A 23501-nucleotide genomic window follows, 5' to 3' on the forward strand; every position below is an offset into this window, starting at 1 on the left:
TTGTATTATTTCTTCATACATATAATCCCTGAGGATGTAACACAACAGTGTAAACAGAACGCAATCCATTACACATATTTACATGAATGGCTTTGTTATTAATTTAGACTCTGAAAAACAAACAATCTGATAGTCATTTCTGGCTTTCTGAAACCTATACTAATATGCTTCTTGTAGACTGAAGTATACATTTTGGTGCTTTAAGCCATTACTTTATGCTCAGTGTTTCCACATTATTATATTACAGTCTAAGTCACAAACGCAACCTTACAAAGGGAGAGAGATGTGGACTGTAACAAATTTTGCAGAAATGAATTATATGAATCCAAGTACTTTCTTTGTTACTTTCCTTTTAGGCTAAAACTGAACACAGTTGAATTCTAGTTCCTCTGGGATACTCTGAATTTCAGCATCAATTTAAAAATTCCTGTCAAATGATAGTTGTGCCTCTGAAACCTACAGAAAAGACATTCTCCTCAGACTCAGTATCCAGCATAACGAATGTGTTCTGGGATTGCTTCCCTGCCCCTTAGTTACAAGCTGAGGAAGATTTGGAAGATTTTCACCAAGGAACACGACTCTCATACGTGAAATGTATGTGTTTTCAGTATTTTATTCACAAAACCTGTCACCTGCAAAAAAAAACTGTAAGTCTTTACCATACACATAACACACAAAAAAACTTCTAAGTAAAGCTGGAATATGGCCAACACAACATTAAAGGTAAAAACAACTGTAATCAAATACGGCCAGCTGTGTAACAGCGTGCAAGATGTTATGTCCTAATTTCACAATATGAAAGCAGGATAAGCCTTGCTTCAGGAGTCATCTGAGCCGCTTGTTGCTTTAAAGATCCAGCTATCATGCTACACAAATGCTTTTCTAAGATGTCTTGGTTAGAAGATTTCTCAATACAGACAGAACTGAGTGACTGAAGTCTCAACACACTCCAGAAACAATCACAATAAACTGTCAGTGCCACAGTCCCTAAAGCAAGTATGTGAGGAGAGCAGTTTTCTGTGTAAGAAGTGGGGCTATATGTGTAAATACAGATCATCTAAACCACTGCTACAAACCCATGTTTATGGTTCATTTCCACAAAATCAGAAATACAAAGCAGGGTGGAAGTTTTACAAAAACATGTAAGAAATGTGAAAGAAACACCAAATACAATGCTAATGCTGTAGCGTACCAATCCACAGTTCATGTAAATCATTTTAAATGCCACTGCAACTGAGTCATAAAACAGTGTAACATACAAGGGAGAAAGCAGACAAGTGATAACGAATGCTAGCAATTTATCTGGAACAATTTAGTTCTTTGCCTAGATTTACTTTCACAGGGAGAAATGACTTGCTGAAAATAAACTCAACTACCATACTAAAACCAGAAGGGAAAACAGAGTTTTCTGGAAATTGAATTTTCCTTGTTGGATTATCATCTCTACTATAGCAAGACTCAATTATTCTGCAGGTAGTTATGCTGGAGGTGAAATATGGGCTACATTTTCTGTTTTGTCTGAAATTCACGGAAGACTTGATGGTTTGTGCAGAAGCTCAAGATAACTAGCAGGAATAACCTGAAAGTATCTTTCACTCACTTACCCAAACCATGATACTGTTATACTCTTAAAACAGGCACAGAGGTTCATTCATGCAAACCTGCTCAGCCCAGTTCTTATTCTGCTAACTGTGCAGTTGTAAAAACAAGAAGCCCAAGGTTTGCCAACTTCTTGAGAATTTATTCAATTTCTCTGCTGGGTTTTGTGCCTAAGCCAAAATTTGAACCACTGCAGCCACTAATGTTACTACAGTAACATTACTGTAAGTTAGCTCAGGTATACCTACAGGAACGAGAGGCATTACAGTGTTCCTAGCATTCACAGCATCATCTGAAAGTAGATGTGGCAAGTAGCCTAAACACTTACGTATGATGGTCTACAGCTGCATGCCTGTTCAGAATAAAACACATCACAAAGTTGGAGGGCCTTACTCGATGATTTTGTGGTTGATAAATTCCAAAAGAACCTGACTTAGCAAAGTGAACACTGTTACCAAAAATCAGCTGTTTCCTGATATGCTCAATACTTGGAAAGACACACTGTGGATATATATATATTTTTGAATTTTACCTACATGGTCCAGTGAAGAACATCAACGCGGCTGCTTGGATCAGGCACTGTGTAGCTCTGTGAACTCCTCTTTTGGAAACAAAACTGGTAGTGTGTCAGCATGTAGGCTGTGAACAAAACAAAAGAGAGAGGAGGAACTATTAGAATAGATTGCAGACACATGGCAGAGACACAGACATATAAGCCCAAAGTAACCCTCTGGGTCAAGAGAAAACAGAAGCCTTTTTTTCTTAAACAAAAATAAACAAACAAACAAACAAAACCACTAAGCTGAAAACAGTAAGAACAACTCAAGCCTCCATGTACTGCACAGATCTGGAACACTGGTAATAAGATGGCACTGACAAGCATTCGGGTTGCTCCCACCTACCCCAAGGGGCTACATACAGTCACAATGATTTCAAATGATTTTTCAAACCCAGTGACCAAATTGTGGAAAACCATTTGCTTACGACAATACAAAGAAGTCTGCAGCTGAGTCAGCAAGGGAGCCTGTCTGGCTTGTTCTTGGAAGCTGGCACCTCTGGATGCACAGGGATAGGGACTGCTGAGCCCGCTCAGACCCCGGGAGCAGCTCAATGCAAGGGCAGAAATAAGAACTCTGCTTTACTTTTTTTCCCCAAATGCCGTCTTTTGAACGAAGCAATTTAGAAAGCTGGTTTGGAATACTAATTTTCACTCCAAAAATAAGAAAGAAAAAAAAAAAAGAAAGAAAAAGAACCCTCTAATACATCCCATATATTATAGTTTCAGCTTCATTTAACATACTGCTGCTTTTAAAAGTTGTCACATAGAGGAAGCAAGAACAACAATAATTAAAACCTATGCAACACATTTTCCTCTGCAAAGGTTGTAAATTCCTGAAGTCAAAAGTGTAGGAGGATTAGCCACTGACTACTATGTTCCATTTCATTAGTTCTAATTAATGCCAAGTGGAACCATGTGCCGTTATTATCCCATTTATTACATGCCACTGCAGCCTGAGGCTTCTAAGCCCCTTTGAATAACTTAAACACAGAAGAGTGATTCTGAATCAACAGATGCTCCATGTGCTCGCTCAGTGTTTCAGCCTTTATCAGCGTGCCAAGAGGTTTCACTCCCAGGTGTTACAAAAAGGAGGCAGCAGACCAGAGAGAGTGCATTGGCTCTACCGGATGCTTAGTTTTCAGTAAACAACAACAACAGAACCAAAAGAGCACGAACGAGACAGGCTATAAACAAACAAGGCTGGGATGACACCCCGATTCATCTTCAAAAGGGAAGGAGACAGGCACTGGCTACCCACGTACGCTGCTGCACACCAAAACAGCCTTTTACCACAGCTCTGATACTGCTGTAGTCACAAAGGTCTCTCCCTCCTCCGGTACAACACTCTCTGGAGGACGGCCGTTCCCTCTGCTAACTCCGCACAGCCCAGCAGTGAAATGCGTCAGGAGGGAAGCGAATCTGCACACGCCCTTACGCCGCATGAAAACAACAGATGCTGTATTTGCAAGAATGAATGGAAAGGAAGCAGACCTGATGAAATGCAGCCAGGAAAGAAGGAATATGCATTAACTGTCTTACAAACAGTGCCATACAATCCTTAACTGGAAGGAGCCTGGACGCATCAGTGTGGCAAACCCCTCTGCAAGAGCATGCTTTGATACCCTTTGTTGTCCAGGTCAACATTTGGCTGACGGAAGGTAATTCCAGATCCACCTCCTGAAACAACCAGGAATTTATTTTCCAAGCTGCTACTCGAATGCTCTGTTCGTGCCACTACTCCCAGCAGACCAGGCAAAGGAAGTGCAGCACGAGGAAACACGTCTGCACCTAAGGTCACCGAGCAAAGAAGGCAAAACATAGAGACACGGGCAAGGAGAAGCCAGGGAACTCACGCTCATCCTTTAACCACCTCCCGCCTGGAAAGGGCTTTGCCTCTGCAAAGTTACGGATAAACACCGTAATGATTTTGCCAGGGGTTTGTTAGGAGGACTTGACGTTTTAGCCCAGGAAGGGTAATTCCACGCCTTTAAAAACACAAGTTCTGGTTTCAGTCCTTCACTCCAGTGATGAAGCAGTGCCTCCATGTCACACCAAACCTCTCATCTGTCAAAACTACAGCTTCCATAGCATGTGCTTGTTACCGAGGTCTCTGAAGGTCCCCAGTGAAACTCTTACATGCCATTACCCAAGAATCAACAATAGGAATTCAACATTTTAAAAAAATAATAATTAAATTTCAACCAATTTGTATAGATGAAATATAAAGGACAAAAAGCATTTTTTATTCACACTATGACTGCAAAACAAAAACAAAATAAAAAAACCTGCTTTATGACCAAAGCCAGTTTTAAGTCACTTTTGGATCACTTTTAAGACTGAAGAACAATTTAAAATGGAAGCCTCCTAGGTTAGCTGAAGAATGATGGTTTCTAACAATTATAACTCAAATTTTAATAATGCTTAATAATTTCCTTCTCATCAAATTATTGTTTTTAATTAGCAATAAACTAATTCATTATTAAATTAGCTTTTGAAGTTATTCTGAATAAAGAAATTTCTTCCCAGTCATTTTTGACTACATTTTAATTTTTTGCCGTTGCTACCCAGAATCCAGTTTTCCTCCTCTAACCATGCAGATAGTGAAAAAGGGCTTTGGAATTCACTGCCCCAATTTTCAATAAACTAAGATTCCTCAAAAAAGCTTGTACTGTTTGCAAATCCAGCAATGTAAGTAACAACTCTATTCACTATGAAAAACGATCAAGACTAGTTGACCATTCAGCTTGTGAAGAACATCAAAGTTCATTTGAAGCAACCATGTAAAAGATTTATTCCCACACGTCTTTCTACCTTGGTTTAAAACACCCAGGATAAAATCAGGGAAGATGGCTGATCTGTATTTTACATCTGGAAGCGAGTGATGCCACTTTTTGTTTGAACCATTCTTCTATGCTGATACAGTTCATTGGTCCTCTGTTAACCTTTCTGTGAGACTTGTCCAAAAGAAAATAAAAACAACCCCCCACAAATCCCACCCCAGTTTTCAGCATGAATCCTGGACCTATTCAAGCCAACAGCAGTCACTCTAACAACAATGGATACGTCTGCGCTAGAAAATTCAATTTGAGGGATGCTTCTGGGCATTGGTCCTTGATTTCTGCCATAAATTGCAAGACCAATCCTTGGACATGATTTGGGAGGCAGCACGGCTGATGAACCTGAGTTAGGGTGCAGGTATAGGGGCACATTATGGAGAAGAAGGATTTGAGTTTTCTGCTATTACTAACACATCTGTGATTATGATGCCTTAAAAGATGCTGCTATCTGGACAGGCAGCTCTCTGTATTCCAGCTCCAGATCTGAAGATTGCATTTTATGACTTTTAGGATTACTTTCCCATATTCATGAGAAACCTGATCTAAAACACAAAGCGCACCTGTGTGAGGTCCTTTGCTTTTAATTTAATTTTGATAAAATCTCACTAGAGACAAGTGTCAGTAAGACTTTTAAATAAGAGAATTACTTCTGTGGGAAGTAGAACTGTGGATACAGTAATTTCTGCTTTGTTTACTTGATAAAATGAATTGACATACATTGACTCTGCAGTGTGAAATTGAATTCCAATGTTTATATAGAAGAGTATCATGAAGCAGGTTTCTCACTGCCAGAAACAAATTTCACAGACTGGTAAAACCTGTACATAATAAGGTATGAATTTCACATGAGTTTATCAACAAATAAAGGAGATCTCCTGGGTCTTTATTTATTTGTTTATTTATTTATTTATTTTTTACTGAACTTTGGGCAATTTTAGTCTTGCTGTGAGGAAGAGAAATGAAGGTCTCAAAACTCTGAGAGATTTAGTTACATATTTGCATTTTATTGCCTAAATAATCTATTAAGAAAAAAACAACACTACTACACATCACATTTATCATACTCAAAAATGCCTACAACTGTCTATGGGTATACCTAAACAGATACAAGGCACTTCAGTAGTTTTATGGATATAATACTGATGACCTTACAAGATCAGCAAAAGGCATAATACAACAGCTACCCTGCAGCTTCTGTTTTCAGTGAACTTTAAAGGGCAGAAAATCTTTTGAGTCTTGAGCTGAAGGTATAGAAAAGTCTTCAGACTGAAAGAGGTATCTCTGCCTGGCACTTCTTCCACTGGATCTAATTAGAAATAGGTTAGAATCAGTCTGGACAAGATTAAAGCTGTATGGTGAGAGACTGCAATGTTTATAAGCTTGAAAAATACCTCTGTACTGATATGGAAGGAAAAGATGCTACACCTAGTTCAGGACAGAATTTCCTGTTGGAAACAGTCTTTTTGTTGTTTTTGTTGTTGTTTATTTTTTATTTTCACATTTTTAGAGTTTCTCTTTTACTTTCAGGAAAAAAAATCCATTTACAAAAAGATATTTTTCTTGTACTGTCTAGTTAACGAATAAAACGTGTTTTCAAGTGCAAGCTGCCTACTTGACTCCCAGACAGTATATGCCTGTATGCAGTCTGTAAGAATTTTTGAAACTTGAGGTACTACAGAAATGTACAGCTTTCTAATTAGATAACACAATAATGACCCCCGTTCTCAATATAGTAAACGTGGGTCATGAATTCAGAAGATAATACGGGAAAGTCATTAAACTGCATTAAAAAAAAAGAAAATGTAACTTTAGAGATCAAAAGTGAAACAAAATTGTTTACATATATCTGACAATACACTAGAAAGAGATTTTCAGAAATTTTCATAATTTGTTCAAAAATTCTACTGACAATGTCTTTGGTCTGAACTCATTGCCTGAATTTTGGAGACTAGACCTGCCAAAATGGACTTTAAAAGATGTACAAGATTATTAATTTTAACTCCATGTTTGCTATGGAATTGATCTGTAAAATAATGAATCACTTGATATATTCAGGGATCTCAGTGAGTACCAATGGTCTTCTTGTTTGAACTCCAAAATAAAAGGACCATCTCTCTCTAGCCCTAGCCCAATAAATCTATATGTCATGTTGAATTGCTTTGAAAGGTTACATGAAGGAAGTCCAGAAGGCGGCACAAACTCTTTCTACCAACTTTGACTTGAAAGACAAATTAGTGTCTTGTATCTGTTCTAAACACTAATTAGAAAGACAAGCTCTTCCTATATTGTGCACATTTCAACTAAGTCAGCCCACTTAACCAAACCCACTTCTGTATTTCTGAGGTTGTGGCAAAAATCCCATAAGGTCAAAATAAGAGGAGAATTTAACGTCACACAACAGTCCATTTTTCTTGCTCAACTTTTTATTTTTTGAGAATGACTAAAAACAATAATTTTATGCTCCTTTAATCTAGTTTAACTGAAAGAAAAACTAATGATTAGTGTCCCAAATTTAGACAACTTTCCCAAACGTAAACAACTTTCTCACTGAAAAGATGTTAATTCATAGCACTGACTCAGCCAAATGTGTTTCTGTTGCTGAATAATTATGTCAGAAAGTTTTGTTTCATTTTGAGGTTTTTAGAAGTACGGTGGAACAAAATCCAGACATTTCAGGCATAATTTTAATTTGGTAGTCCCATAGCTCAAAAATGATTGTCTAGAGATATCACATTCATTTTACTGCAGAATAGTGACTTCAGCATTTTATTGGCAAATTTGAATAGCTATTTTGCAGTTATTGTTAGATCTGCTCAGCCTGAAAGTGTTCAATTCATTTTACTTCACATACAAATATCTAGTAAGTGCACTACAGTGTCTGAAAATAAATAGTTGAACAAGCAGTTAGGGAAAAAAAAAAAAAAGAAACAGCGGGAAATAATACTACTAAGGAAAGTACTTCAGTTTAACTGTTCTTTGTTACTTGCATTTTCTATGTAGCTGACAATCGTGAAAACTTTTTAAAATCTAAGAAGTGTTTAGAAACTCTCTTAGACTTTAATTCCTTCGGGTGCTTACTGATGGCTGACTTCTTGCACCTTTGTTTTTTTAAGAAAACAAAGATTTTTTTTAAAAATAAACTTTTCTTAAATGTCATGTATAATTTCGTATGCACTACCAGATAATCACAGCTAAACAGGTCAAACCAGGAAACTCAGTAGTCTGTACACAGATAGGAGCATTAATACTTTAGGATGTGGTTCCACTTACCTTTACAGTTATAGGCATCCACCTCTGAGCCGAACAGACTCTGTGCAGTTAATGCAGGAAAACTGCCCCATCAAAGGACCCTTCAACAGAGCTTATATATTTTAGTTGTTGGCCTTAGAATGAGATGAAGTAAGCTCTGGGAGTACCTACTGTCCTCCACCCATTACACAGCACATCTAAATCTGGTTTGGTGAGTCCCAACCTCAGTGCTCACTTCATGCAATCATAAATTGATACCCATAACAACTGTTTTATAAGTCCCTTTCATCCACGCATTAGTCTATAAATATTCTGGTCTATCCTGCTATTTTGATTCAGATTAGGCCCCACTACATGTATACATATATATATATATAACGTATACATATATATAATGAAACTTCTGATGAGAAGTGACTGGGTTAAAGAAAATGTTTATAAGCACAGAAAAGAGATTAGCTGTTGGCAAGAGGTGTAATCACTTCCCACACTTACCTATCAAAATTCACTCTTAAACATCAAAAGACAGTTAATGGTATGTGTACGTAAACCTTAAATAATCCCCTAAGTGAACCCAGACACTGGCTGCAATGCAGACTTTATATTCAAACACATAAAACAAACCAAAAAAAAAGGTTGTGAAACATTAAATGTTCAACTCCTTCCACACTGAAGAGCCATAGACGCACCAGCTGTAACTTCATCTGCTTGAATTAAACCTCTTTCAGACTCACTAAATCCACTTGGGGGCTGAAAAAAGCAGCTAACGTGTCTTGAATTTACCTCTGCACCTGGTGTTGGTGGCAAGGTGCTGGAGGGGGGCTGCAGGGCCTCTGTGAGACAAGATGGCAATGCCTCTGAGGAAATGTAATTAAGAAAGGGCAAAACTCTGCACGACAGTACTGTCCAGAGCAGGTGGACATTTCCTGCTGGACCATGCCCTATGGAGAGCCCGTGCTGGAGTGTCAGGAGGACAGGCTGGCAGTGAGGAGCTGCTGTGGACTGGCCAGAGCCCCCACTAGCTGCAGCCCAGGATGGTTGCTTTTTGGGTGGCTGAGGCTTAAAATTAGCTCCCACATGCTATGGCTCCATTTGGTACAAAACACACAATTATTCGGTGTTTAACACAAACAGGGTTTATTGTTATGCTCCTGCTATCCAGGAAAGGCTCTTTGTGTGATTTGACAGCTGCAGCTCTTTGATGCCAGCATCCAAAGGTACAGGTTGCTGGTTTAGGGTCTTGGCGCGCTACATGGAGACCGGCAGCTCTCTTTATAATGCCTACCTGTACGTAAGCACCAGGGCAGAACGCAGACAGCTACGTACCTGCTACAGATTACAGCAACATCTAACGTAACAAACAGCAGCACAGGTGAAGCTGCTGATTTTGACTTTTAACTGAAATTTCTCATGGCTAAAAATGCAACTTACTGCTAGTGATCTTTCTGCATCACTGTGAACAACCACACAGACAGCTGGGCTGATGAGCACAAACAGAAAGAAGCACTCACTGCAAGGATACGCTCCCGACCCTGGCTGGGGCAGATCATCAGCGTGCCTTGGTAATATAACACACCTTTACAGCTGTCTGAAAACCTGCAAGCCTCTCTGTTGCAAATCACTTGTAGCATGGCTTTCTGTGCAACTGAGGCTAAAGTTCTATGTTTAATTTGGGATTCAATTAGCGTCCAGAAAATCAGTTTTGGAAAAAACAGCTCAGCAATTTATTTCCCCTATTAACATCTTAAAATATGTTTGAATGTGTACATAAATGAAAAAAAGTTAAACTTTTTTTTTTGGGGGGGGGGGGGGGGGGGAGGAAGGAAGGAGAAGGGAGGAGGAGGACAAAAAGAAAGAAATGGTATGTAGGAAGAAAAATTTAATGAGTTATTAGTTACCAACACTTTCTAAAAATAAATACTGTCCCCCCAGAGTTAAATTAAGAACTGCCATTTAAAATAACCAGTCATCTTACAAAATTAAAAATAATAATAATAATAATTAAAAAAAAAGCTACCTATCTCCACTATATTTTACAAAGTGCCCTTCAGGAAATGACAGCTGCAGAATCACTAGTGGATAATGCAGCCAACATAAGTAACAATTAGAGTTAATGCAGGTGTGTAAGTTAACAGCTTGCTCTGCTTCTGAAACACACAGGCAAATGAATGAGACACGCTTGGAAAAAAAAAATCTATAGCAGAAAATGGACATGGCATGGCTGTCAGGCTCAAGGACAGCATACTGTGTGGTAGATACAGAAACAAAACCATGAACTCTCTGCAGACAATATCCCTTTGCACTAGGGATGTCCAGGCTTCACCATGTATGCAAGTGTGATGGTGGAGGTAAAACGAGGACTGTTTTGATGTCTGTGGACCTCTAGGGGGCACGTATCATCTACACATAGTTTGCTCTCCAGGAAGAACACTGCCTTGCTTTGCTTTTGCTGGTAAAAAAGTAGCAGCGTTCATCTCCGGCAATCTGAAAACAGTATTGCCAGTAAGAATGGTATTTATTTAAACTGGTAAGTTATGGTTCTTTCTTCATTTTTGGAAAACCAACAGTAAAAAAAAAAATCAAAACTTAAATTAAGCCAGACAGAAAAAAAACGTATGTTGTACACATATATATGTATAAGGCCCTGTATAAGGTACCAGCTGAATGGGGTTCTATATATTGTGATATACTGACATTTTGTAATGACAACAACCCTAATTTCAAACCCTTGTGTAGTGCCATGTTTCGTCATCAAACTCACAATTTAATCAACAAATCAGATTCTCAAAATTACAAAGTATACTATGTCATCCCAATGCCAATACTATGCTAAGACTAGACAGACAGCCCAAGGGAAACAAGCCAATGGTCTTCCTATCATGTTTTAACTTTTCTGCTCAGGTAATACAGGTTTGGTTTTGCGTGGAATTTATTTGTTAGTTCTGAGTGACGCAAAAAGCGAGTAACTGATTACTGCTGAGGGAAGTAAAATTTGTTGTTGATACACATTTACTCAGTTGAAATGATATGAGTAAAATACTGTAAATAACTCCAGAAGTACATTAATTCAGTTGCTGATATATGAGATTAAGCTCTGATGAGATCTATACACACAATATCTATGGAAGAGAACCTGCCAGGATAGAACCAGAAGCCATGAGCACTGGATGTAGGCTTTGACCTCTACCAGCAATATCGTAAGAACAGGCACTTCTGGCTGATCGCTACAATCAGTCCTGTGCTGCAGTACTGCTTTACTATTCCATGATTTTACATGTCATTATAGTAATGGAAGTGCTGTCATCCAGATAAAACGTAGAAGTAGACATTTCCTTTGAGAACCGATAGTAAGCCCATCAGCATTTTCTAGCTTGGATAATGATACTTTTGGGGTATATGCATTTCTTTCTCGGTTTCAATTCAAATCAAAGATTGGTAGTATTTTTTTCTATACATTCATATGCAACACTCACAGTAAAAGTGATGTGCCTTAAAGCCTCATGATTCTGTTTTTCCTGTGTATACTGTTTTCAGTGATGCTCTGTGAAGCAAACAAAATGATTTGTTTTTTGTTTTTGTTTTTTTTTTTGTTTGGTTGTTTGTTTGGTTGGTTTGGTAGATGACATAAGTGGAGGTGATTTAGATTTTTAAGTATTCAAGAAAAATAGGATTCCTCAGAAACTGGGAGAGGATTCACAACTGTTCTCTTTGCCTTTATAGGCAGAGTATCCTGAGAGCCCACCTTCCTCTTTGATGAAAGCTTAGCCATATTAGGCCAATCTCAAAGTGACGTGAAAAACTGCTGGCAGCAATACTATAATTTTCAAGTACCTAGTTTTTAAGCTTTGTACAAAAAGAAAAAAAAAATGTCTTTAAGCCAATAACCAAATTTGAAGTTAAGAAGCAAAATCTCCAGGACAGATTGGCAAGGATTATTGGTTTTAATTTTGTTTATTAATGCCTTTCCCTGGAATGTGGGGTATGATGCATTACAACTGTGATTTATTAACATATTTTTTGCTTCTATAGGCGCTCAACCTATTGGCAATGGCCAATTTTATTTCTTATACTCTCTTCCGAAGACATCTTGTAATTGTGCCTTTTGCCCTTTGACTGTAAGTTACATGTAACATCTTCAGTGGCCCCCAGAAGCACATGAGCAGAATGTTTTGTCAACCTTCTGAACTAGACATTTACTGAAAAATTGCAGTGTTGGAGAACAAGCCTTTAAAAACACAGGTGCTTCCATCCCTATGGCACACAATCACATTAGCTTTATGTTTCTGCTGAAGCAATGCAATTCAAGACTTAATAACAGTATTAAATTGCATAATTAATTTAGTGGCATTAAAGCACACCAAGATGTATTGAGACAATTAAGATCTTTAGCAGCACTGCCTTGCGATGGTTGCTGCCTCTGGAAGGCAACACAATATTAGCATACAAGCAGCCCAACCAAGGGTTGTCACTGGGATAAAATTTAAATTACTTAATCAAGACTTTACATAGAAAAATTCTGTGATCATCTTCACAAGTTCATGAGATGAGTAATGTCCTGATTTATTACAAGTGATATTACAGAAATTATGTATCTTGCTGACATTACAGCAAATGAGACATGAAGTGCAGCTATTTTCTAAATGCAATACAAAACATAATGTCAAAGCTGGAGTTAAAACCCCCAAAGCTAAGCTCAAATTAGTCTTGCATTAGTATAATGAAATGCCAGTGCAGAACACCCAACAGAACTTCTCGTGTTTTTTTTCATTTAGTCATTATTATTGTTTATTTTATTTCATTATTATTTATTTATTTTTGTCTTCTGGCAGAAAATGGGCCAATACGGGTAACTTATGAGTGAACTCACTTCAGGAAGAATGACACCCCTCCAGTGCTACAAAAATGATAATTATATCAATTCTTAAAAACAAGTACATCTTTTCCTTCAGCATTTTCCCTATGGCTCAATTTCTCTGAGACCTTAGAAATGGCCTTAAGAAAGCTACTGATACTACATAACTATTTATTTTAGTCTTAGGTGAATCAGCCCTTGCAGCAGCCTCCATGACCACAGGAAAAAGCCCAATGGCTAACTTAGATTAAACATTCAACATCTTGACACATAAACTTTAGGCAAGCTGGACTGCACCCAGAACTATGTCAAGAGACAGAATAAAATCCTGCCTTTTCCTTCCATTAAGCAGTGTTATGGTCAAGATCTGAAGAATTTCCAAGCCAGCAAATGCCACCCTCTTCACAGTCATCTGAAAATGGTCTGAAACCTGTTGACTGCTGAACTCAACTTCTAATGCTTACATAAAGTCTGCCAAAGCAGCACAGCTAACTCCGTAATTTCTATATTTCTACTTGATTTGTCTGACTGTTTTTAGGTTGATATTTCTGAAAGAAAATCTAAGCATTAAGGATGTGCAATGGGAAAACAAGTTTGATGTCACATACAGGAATTTTGTAGTTTTCTATAATACCCCTCCCAATCTTTATAAACATATGCTAATGGGGAAAATAGTTGGTTTCATGATTCATACGTAAACTCTGGCTTTGCCAGGAATACTACCAAGGAATGTATGTTGTCAAACTGAGCCCTAAAGCGGGGTGGTTAGGAAAGTGTAGCTCTGCACATCTACTCCAAATTACTTCATTGTTCCAAAAGTAATCATCCCTTGACCTCATCCATAGAAAAGTGTCTGTACTTGCATTGATCAGCCTATTGTGAGAGCACAAAGCTATGATACCACCCATTCAGCACCATTCATGCCACCTGTCTATAAGCATAGGGGTCTTAGTGGCCCTACAGACATCTTTTCCTCCTCTGTAAACCTTGTTACAGCATAGCTCAGCTCCCACAGGCACTAGGGCAATAATTCCTGCCTTACTGTTTTTTAAACAGTGCTGCCAGCCAAGTAAAAATGCTGCTTACGGACAAAAGACAAGCTGCTTCAACTTGGATTGTTATCTTTTTCCTATAGTTATTCATCTCTTTAAAAAAAAATAAATTGTATGTGCTTTTTTACGGTTTAATAACCAGGTCATAATCTTGATCTATATTAAGACAATGAAAATAAAATCCAAATTCAACCCCCATGAAGTGAAAAAAAAAAAAAGATAAATAAGCAAGCATTCCTAATTGCCCAATATTGGTCCTATTCTGGAAGACAGCTGGCAAAGCACTAATAAAACTGTTTCTGATTTCATATATTCCTTTAAGTAGTACAGTTATAAGGAAGCTGATTTAACAAGAATATCATTTCAAACAAGAGGCTCGTTATATTTTAATAGCTAGTCATTCTGAAGGCTTTCAGTCTTCCTAACTTTCAGCTGTTAAATTCCATCAGCAAACTTTCTTCCCTACTATATATTTACCAACAAGTGAAATTTCCAAGCCCATACTACATGTATGGTTATAGAATATAAAAATAGCTCTTTCTCAGCCCAGTGAACAAAAGGAACAACTGGGAACATTTTAATAAGTCTGTAAATCCAAAAAGTGGTGTGATTTTACAAAACCTGAGTGTTGATGTCTCAAACAGTATTACAGATGCATTAGATGAGATAATGTCATCTATTTAAAAGGATTCCACTGTGTTTTTAAAAGGAAAGAAAGCAGAGTAAGGGAATACAAGATGGGTAAGAGTAAGGGTCCAGCAATGCAAGCTCCCAGGAGGATAAGCCTTTGTCCAGGTGGAATCTTCTTATTTCAGGTAGAGAGAGTGGCTCTTGGCCATATGCTTGCAAATTTAAATGAGATGCATTTCAAAGCGGTGTTAGCGGAGAGATTTGCTCTGGTACAGAGAACAGAATTTTATACCGATGTGTCTTTCAAAATTGCTTTTAATTAAAATAAGCCTATCTTTTCACAATTGTATAGCATTCAAATGACTTGGTAAACTCACAACGCTCTCTCCAGTAAATCAATTTGCAATCTGTCTGTGGTGGTTTATTTTAGACAAGACCTCTTCTCTTGGATTTTATACTTTAGGATCCTATACTCTAATGAAGAAGCATGTACCAAGGTGCACTCTGGCAGGCGAATGGAAGTTCCTATTCTGAATACATCTTTCACAGTTTGTTCCTGATCCTTGTAAAGGTGCAACTGTATCTACTTACTAAATGATACGTCAGATTTGGTAAATTCTACACCAAGATCACTAAACAGCCTTTAACTTTACTGTGAGGTTACTAGAAAAACACCTCTTCATCATCAACGTACTCTGTTGCTCTAGAGTGATAGGTTATTGCCTGTATCCTCACCTGCCACCAGAAATCCCAGTTATTAATTAAAGCTGTTCCAACTCAGCTACTCAACCCAAAGCTCACCTCGGAAGGAAGAGGTACATGAAAAAAAGTCACTTTTCTTCATTTATGAATGTGGCTCACTCAAGACGAAGAGTGAAGATCCTTGTTTCTTAAAAGATGATGTAATTCTGCAGTTATGTGTAGCATCTGAGAGTGAATGGAGTACAAATGCTAAAGCTTTCAGGGGAAGCATAAATAAATAAATAAATAAATAGATAAGTAAAATAACCCATTGCCAGCAGCAAAGAGTTTAGCGTGATCCTGAATTTGCATTATACTGCTGGAAGGATTTTGGAGGCTTTATGGAAATACTGCTGCTTCACCAAGCACCCCAGAAGCCGCAGCGCCCTTCTGTAAGTACAGCACAGCTGTTCCACTGGGCTCCTCATGCAGGCCAGTGAGTCTCATACCACGATTGGTAACAGAGGAACCACAGGTGTTTCATCCACTATAAAGCCTTAAAGATAAATATCCAGTCACACATTTCTTTACTTTTTTTTTTTTTTTTTTTTAAATGAGAATTATACATTCTCCAACCTACTTGAAGGAACTCCTCTAAGAACTTCTATAAGATGGGAAGACTGCTACTTGCATGCCATGGGGTGGCACATTCCAGAACACTGTGCTCCCAAGTCATATCAGAAAGATACGTTAGGCTGTAGCTCATTCACCAAAGGAAATTACATTTTTCTTCTGGCAGGGAACTGAGTCCAGATTAATTGTATCTACTAACTTTAATTTTCCTACCTCAGGATCAGAAGATCAGCTACTTTGGAACTCTATATCTGTAAGAATTTAAGTCAAAAGATAAAAAGATCCAAAAAACCTTTTAGAAAATATATAATATTAAGAGTAAAATATAGATACAGATCAAGTAAAAAAGAAAAAAAAGGAAATTTAAACTCTACAACATAGTTATCAGTTATATGGCAAAAGAACTATAGAAAAAGATGGCGCTTAAAAAAAAATACTCCTGAAGTACTCACTAAAGTAATGTAATACAGATAGGAGCAAGACCCATAATGTTATCTTATTTTGCAGATTGAAAACAGACACAAAGATGTAATACAATAATTTGTCCAAGTTTTCAAATGAAGTCAGAGAGGGATGCTAGGAATACTGATGTTTCTTAAATCAGTTTAGTGCTCTAACAAAAATAAATAAATAAATACAAATAAAAATGGTTTAAAAACTAAAATTAATCATGCCTGTTCCAAGGCAAAGGACAACAATTGTAAAGATCAGTTTATTTAAGGTTCCTGTCCTCAAAACAAAGGAAATGTGCCACCTGCTCTCCATCCTAATCTTGGAAATTATGAAGAAAAAAGTAAAAAAAGGACTCAGCCTTCTGGTCACTGTTAAGTAATTCCAGAACATCTGATCAGAGCTGTGGTAACGTGGCAAAATTACAGACCTGAGACTCTGATTAGAAATTGCTTATACCTCAAGTGATGCTGGGGAGTGGTCATCCCACCTGACCAGAGAGAATTCTAACTGAAATCTCGTAAGAATTTTTCTAATGAAAAACCTTATTTGCTATTATATGGAAGTCATTTTACTTGCACAGAAAAGAGGAAACAGCAAATTCCTACCTCAGGTTGGCATATCTTCAAATACTAACATTTCAGCAGGGAAAAAAAAAAAAAAACATGATCTAGTTTCTCGGAATTCATTATCTGTAACTTCTTATTTTGTCATTGTCACATCAATAAAAAACAACAGTTCCTCTTTACAAGAAGGCATTATTTTTGTTTAAATCAATGTACTGTTAAATCTAGCATTTTAAAGATTACTTGAAGTTCATTTTATTGCTAAAGGAACTGATAAGAGTCTAGCCAGATGTCGTCTTATCATTCCAGGTTATTTCTTCAAGTAGAGCCCCATCAGAAATCAAAAATATTCCGGTTTTGCATGCTTATTCAAATTGAAATGATTATATATATATATATATATTTTAGAGTTTTAGCTATAATCAGGTATTGATACATGCAAAAAACTTGCATTTTGGGAAAAAAAGCATTTTAAAAAGTATTTGTTCAAGTGAGATGTGTTTTTACTGTCATCCTCATTTTTTTTTTCAATGGATTTTAATGTGATACATAAAATTCATCAAGCTTTATCTTTTGATTGTTTGTTTTCCAGCAAATAATTATCACGATAATCTTAACTAAGACAATCATTGACAAAAACCAGAAGGCAGGTATTTGGCAAATAACTGTCAAGTTTACTTCTGTGGTTAGATAACAGCAGTTTAATTTCATTAACAACAAAAAATATATATATGTTCCCTATTTTTGAGTTTCCTGTTAGCATTGTTAACATCCTAGGCTGGTACACTTTTTGCAATCCTGAATATTAAGCATCACATTTACCTGAAGCTGAAACTCTGATATAAAATAACAATGTGGTCTGCTTGTACCGACAGGGAAACATTCTCTTCAGGGTGCCTGCAGCTTTGGACTCAGTAGCAAGATGCGATGTGCAAATCACACCCGAGGGACACTTGAACACTGCATTTAAGACACCAGGAAGCCACCTCATTATGCGAGTAGCTCCAAAGTTCTTCCTGCATTTTAGCCCAACTGCCTGAGGAACTCGTAAAGAACCAGATGTTAGAAAATACCTTGCAGGAACTTGCCATTTTCACCCTGTGATTGTCATCCAAGAAGGAAAAAGAGTGGAGGAGCTCTCTGATGTGACAGAATAGCTGGCAGTCCCTGCAGAGCTGTATCCCGATCAAATGATTTATAAGACCATTTGAAGTAAGAAATAAATATTAACGGGTAACTAATGATGGACAGTATGCTTGCTAACAAAACCTAAACATTTTAGCAAGGGAAATAGAGGTTTATTTATTAGTATTATTTAATCTTTCACTTAGTTACATAGTTTTGCAGTAACTTTAATGTAACTTGCTTGTTGCCAAAAGATTCTTATTTTCCTTCACTTGTGCCTGCAGATACACATATGGACTGTTCAGAAAATCTCCTACGTGTTGTACAAGCAGGTAATAAACTTAAATGGATAGTCAAACTGACAGACTAACAAAATATTTTGAAAATTCAAGACAATTTATTATTCAGCTATAAGAAATAATACCTATAAAGGTATGGATATTTTAAGAGACACCTCTTTAACTGCACTGTCTCCAACTTTTTTTTTTTCTCAACTTTCCTAAGATTTAATGAAACCTGATAAAAGTATCTGTTTCTAGGGAGCTGCTTCTCTCCAGCTCATAGATCCAAAATGACCAGTTAGCATAAAATTACTTTAAATTCATTAACTATACAAGAACCTCATTTGCTCATGTTCCTGAGAGGAACATCTATTATAAAAACCAAAAGGTTAGAGTAAGCAAATAGCCCATAAAGTAATCAACAAATCCTGTATGGAACTTTTTGTTTTGTGTTTTTCCTTTCCTTTCCAAATTTCTAATCTGGAATAATTAAACATCTATAAGAGATCGTTCTGTAGTTTCAGTTGTTGCTTCAACAGAAAGTGTGTATCTTAACACTGTTCTAGCTGTAATCTCCATACTGCTTTTATTGTTACTCTGTAATTGCTCTGAAAATCATCAGGTAGGGCAGATAAGCTAAACACAGTGCATTTCCTATCCTAGGAGCATCACTAGAGCATAAGCATCCTCTGTTAGATACTCTTATACCTTACCCAATGTGTATTGGCTCCAGTAGATCCAAGCAGAAGGAGTGTTGTTACATCAAAACCTTGAGGAGATGAATGGAGGAACTCCTTTTGGGCAGAAAGGAAAGCAGCCTGAGCACACCTTGCCTTTGGTAATTTGTCTCATTAGAGATGTACCTGGACTCAAAGGAAGAGACAGTCCATAACCCACCCATGCTCTGACCTTTGAACCAGCACCCCCATCAATATTGTACTCATCATTTCTATAACAGTCAGACAACTTTCCCTGTGAAAGTTTTGTCTTCAAACAATGAATAGTTTGGATCCAAAGCAGTTTTACAATTTTACACTTAATCTAGTAAGAAGTAGCCTACGTGATGATTTAACAAAGCATCTTCCTACCAAGGGTGATAACTGCTTTGGAAGCTTTCCTTATCCAAGCATCCCTGAGATAGTCATTAAACTCTTGCAGCTTAAAGACTACCTCTATATATTTATCAAATCTTATTCCAGCTTTTACAAGATAAGCTGAAAGGATACTACGACTAGTCAGGCTAATGAGTTATGGCAGTCTGAAATGCAGACCACTTTCCTTTATGACAGATTTTTAAATGCAATTTTGAGGGTTATTGTTTGTTTTTCTTTAGCAGGACAAGAAATCATAAAACAAGGGAAGGAAATGGAAAAAGGCAATGTTTTCTAATGAGGCAGTTGAAGTGGTCCTGCAGCTAAAAGAAATATTTTAAGAGGTATTGGAGGGAAAAATTGCTCTCTATTTGTTGTACAAGAGTCAACACAACACATCAGTCAGAATGAATGTAGAAGTCACTGATGATAAAACATGGCTGCTACTCTCGAAAGTACCCACCACAAACAAAAACCACACACACACACACCTTGTTCTACGAATTTGCTTGAGCCTTTGTTAAAAAATCTGGTTTGATATCAGATCCAACATTTTCCCTCTGCAACTTTGTAAAGCTCTGTCTTCTTTCTGTTTTACAGCAAAACCTGAGCAAGTGGGTCTCAGCTGATTTCTGGGTTTGTGATGCGGATCCTCATGGGGAGACCCATTTGCAACAGTCCACCCTTTCCCCTCCCATAATTAAGATATAATATTCAAAGAATGCTTCAAGAAGAAAGCTGCAGTTTGAACCCCACTATATCAAATTTCATGCTATATTTGCAAAGGAAAGAAAGTAGCTTATAATATATAATACAAAGGAAATTAGGAAGTCTGTTTTCTTTCATTTTTCTTTCCCCCTTTGCCTTACTTTCCCTTCCACTTCTATCAACACAATTCAATCTTTCAACTTGATTTTTCTTGAGCTATTTTATTTCCTCTCTCACATTCCCCCTCTCATTCTTTGTATCTTCCGCCTTTTTCCTCCTCTAGCCTGCAGATTCTCCATCTATTTTTTCTTTTATTCCTTCTTTCCTTCTCTCCTTTCTCTCCACCTTTCCTTCTTTCTTTTCTTTTCTTTTCTTTTCTTCTTTTTCTGGGTCCTTCCAGAGTCCTTCAGCCTCTCCATTTTTATATCCTTCCCTACATAATACTCAGATATTCCCTGTTTCTTTTTTTTATTCCCACTGAAAAATATTTTATAACACTTCAATTGAAAGCTATATAAGCTATTAGCTTTCATACACCTGATAGGGAAGAAGAAAAAAAGAAAAAAGAAAAAAAAAGAAAAAAGTTTAAGTTCCTGGGATTTTTTTTTTTAGTCTTAATTGGAAAATTAATAATGAAGACAATAGGCTATAATCTGGGTTGAAGGGAATATATCTGCTTCCTCAGATGATAAAATGATGGATCTTAACAAGATACTTCACTTTGCAATAATTCTTTTTTATTTTTTTTTATTCACAGAAAAATGGAAATCTAGGAATTAGTAAATCTTGGCAAGGAAAGGCTGCTCAGCAAGTGCAAAACTGCAAAACAACCCAATGATCAGAAAGGATTATAAGGTGTCATTAAAATGCCTGAGTAGATTTCTTTCCAAAGGAAGTTATAAAGCTCAGATGAGTCTGAAAAACTGTGTTGAAGAATCAGAAAACAGCAGAAAGCTCTGAACCAACCAACCATCTACCTGACAATATTTAAGAGTCTTTTGACATTTCTCCTCCTGTTTTAGCTACAGATTTATACAGTTATGCCCTTAGGAAAGTATTTCTGTTTGTATTCACAAACATTAAAGCAAAATAAATCTAAGCCTCACAGCTGTAGACAAACACCAATCCAGCACACAAAATGAAAACACCACAACCCACTTTCAGTTTTCTCATTTTCAAATCCAGTTTCATGATTTTGTACAGCCTACTTCGTTATTCTGAATTATTCTGAGTTGGGCAATTCTGGGAAATTTAAGCTAATGCAATTTAATGAGCTCACAAAAAGAATACATTCAAAGAAGGGAAGATAGTTTGAAGCCTGACACTACTAAAGAGGTAGGAGAAGAGAAGATAAACAAAGGGAAGAGTATTTTTTTAACTTGCATTCCTTCCTGAAGAGCACGCCTTCTGACAGAAACAGCTCTTACAGAGACAGCAAGGCAAAACCTTCAGTAACTGCTAACAGCCACAGGGTAGTTAAGGCACCAGGCCATACACAAAACTGCAAGAGTACATTAAAGCTGCTCAGTTCTTTCTACCTATTGCCAATTTTTTTTTCCTTTTTTTTTTTTTTGGGGGGGGGGGGGGGGGGGGGGGGGGGGGGAACATGGCAGCACTATTAACCGTCAAGATACAGACTGTTTTTTCCCCTGTAAACAGAAGATTAAAACCATAATTGTTTGTGCAACTTTAGCACTACTTCCATAGAGATACGCAAATTAGAATGAGAAGCTTTACACCATTAATCATATGGCTGGGTTTTGGCAACTATCAAGCAGATGAAAGGCTAGAGAATAACTGAGAACCTACATCCTTTTTTTACCATATTTTACTTAAGATATACGTGCTCTGATCAGCATAAAGCAGTCTTGTTAGACGATGATTACTTCAGGTAGCTTAAATGCAATCTGTTCCGTGTTTTAATTACTGTAAAATAAAACAGAGTTAAGCCAGAATAAATTTTCCAACAGTGTCCCTAAACACCCCTCAGCATCTGATCGAGATTAGTGTCAGTACTCTCATCAGCACTCTTGTGCATTTTCTCCTGTTCCATGCACGTAAATCTGCAGTAAAAAAAAAAAAAAAGGCAAAACGAACAAAACCAACTATATCTAGTGTAAACACCAAGGTCAAAACCTGTGCAAAAATCCACATTGTTCATATATATCCACCAATGATAGTTTTGGAAGAAAATGAATATCCAAACTCTGAAATTTCAAAATGAATGTAAATTAAATTGATAAGATACTTAAGATTCCTAAGAAGTCAAAAATTCTGAGACCAACAAGTACACTTCTGATAGCACATTTTTTTGCATTTAAATCAGATTAAAGCACTTAACCGGAAGTTACCAGTGATATGACTAATTTCTATTGAAAATTGATATGGTGTTATTGATCACTTTATAGTATCAGTTGCTACTATTGCTATGACAGATTCTGACGTTTAATTCCTAGCATCAACTTCTTAATCTATTTCAAATATCTTCATACCACTTTGAACGAAGCATTTATTTTTGAAAGTCTCCAGATGAACTGCTGTCCCAATTTAACATATTCCAGTGTGGGGTTCAAAAAAGGGTGTCCTTTTAAGAGCTGCAATTATGAACAGTTTAGGGGGAAAAGATTTACTTTTCTTGTGCCTGATTACCTCATATTAAATCTCTGTGCACATGTCAAGGAGTATGTTAGGAAAATACAATCTTGACTTCTCCCAGATGCTGCAAAGGCAAAAAGCTTGCTTTGTTACAGATTCTGGTGTAAAGCAGCATTTGGTCTCTTATTCTAATTCTGCAGAATGGAGAACACAACTACAAGCAACAGCTCCTGCATTTTGTCCACGGAAAAACATACTCAATTTAACTTTGCAGGGAAAATAAAACAAACAAAAACATGACTGCTACTTGCTTTTTGAAGAGGGATCAACAGGCAAACACCAGATAGATCAGACCAAGTACTGAAACGAACCTGAGAAATACGTCACTCAAACTGACACCGCTTGACTTAGCACCCAGCCTTTACTCCACTGCAACAGCCATTAACTAATTTTGTCTCTTTCACATTTCATACAGAACTCGTGCACGTCTCTCTCGGAGCTACGTGTTTGGTGTTGACTTTTGCTAAGCGACTGCTTCCACAAATTGTGGAATACTTGTTTCTGGACTAGAATGTCTTAGGCTAATGTGTTTA

At 37.1% G+C, this 23501-nt stretch overlaps 1 protein-coding gene across 6 annotated transcripts in view; it reads right to left on the reverse strand.

Moving 5' to 3' along the window:
* The window catches only part of CHRM3 (cholinergic receptor muscarinic 3), a 283776-nt gene that overhangs the window by 135143 nt on the left and 125132 nt on the right, over nt 1-23501 (reverse strand). For 3 of the 6 annotated variants that reach the window (XM_048079916.2, XM_048079917.2, XM_013201195.3), the window contains one exon: nt 2136-2238. In XM_048079916.2, the coding sequence (XP_047935873.2) occupies nt 2136-2233 (98 nt within the window). In that variant the 5' untranslated portion in view covers nt 2234-2238. Of the gene's footprint in view, nt 1-2131; nt 2239-19227; nt 21869-23501 lie in introns of those variants that run through there. The other 3 variants (XM_048079921.2, XM_048079919.2, XM_048079920.2) reach the window with 3 other exon arrangements.

The sequence above is a fragment of the Anser cygnoides genome, chromosome 3, assembly GCF_040182565.1.
Source record: "Anser cygnoides isolate HZ-2024a breed goose chromosome 3, Taihu_goose_T2T_genome, whole genome shotgun sequence".
NCBI lineage: Eukaryota > Metazoa > Chordata > Aves > Anseriformes > Anatidae > Anser > Anser cygnoides.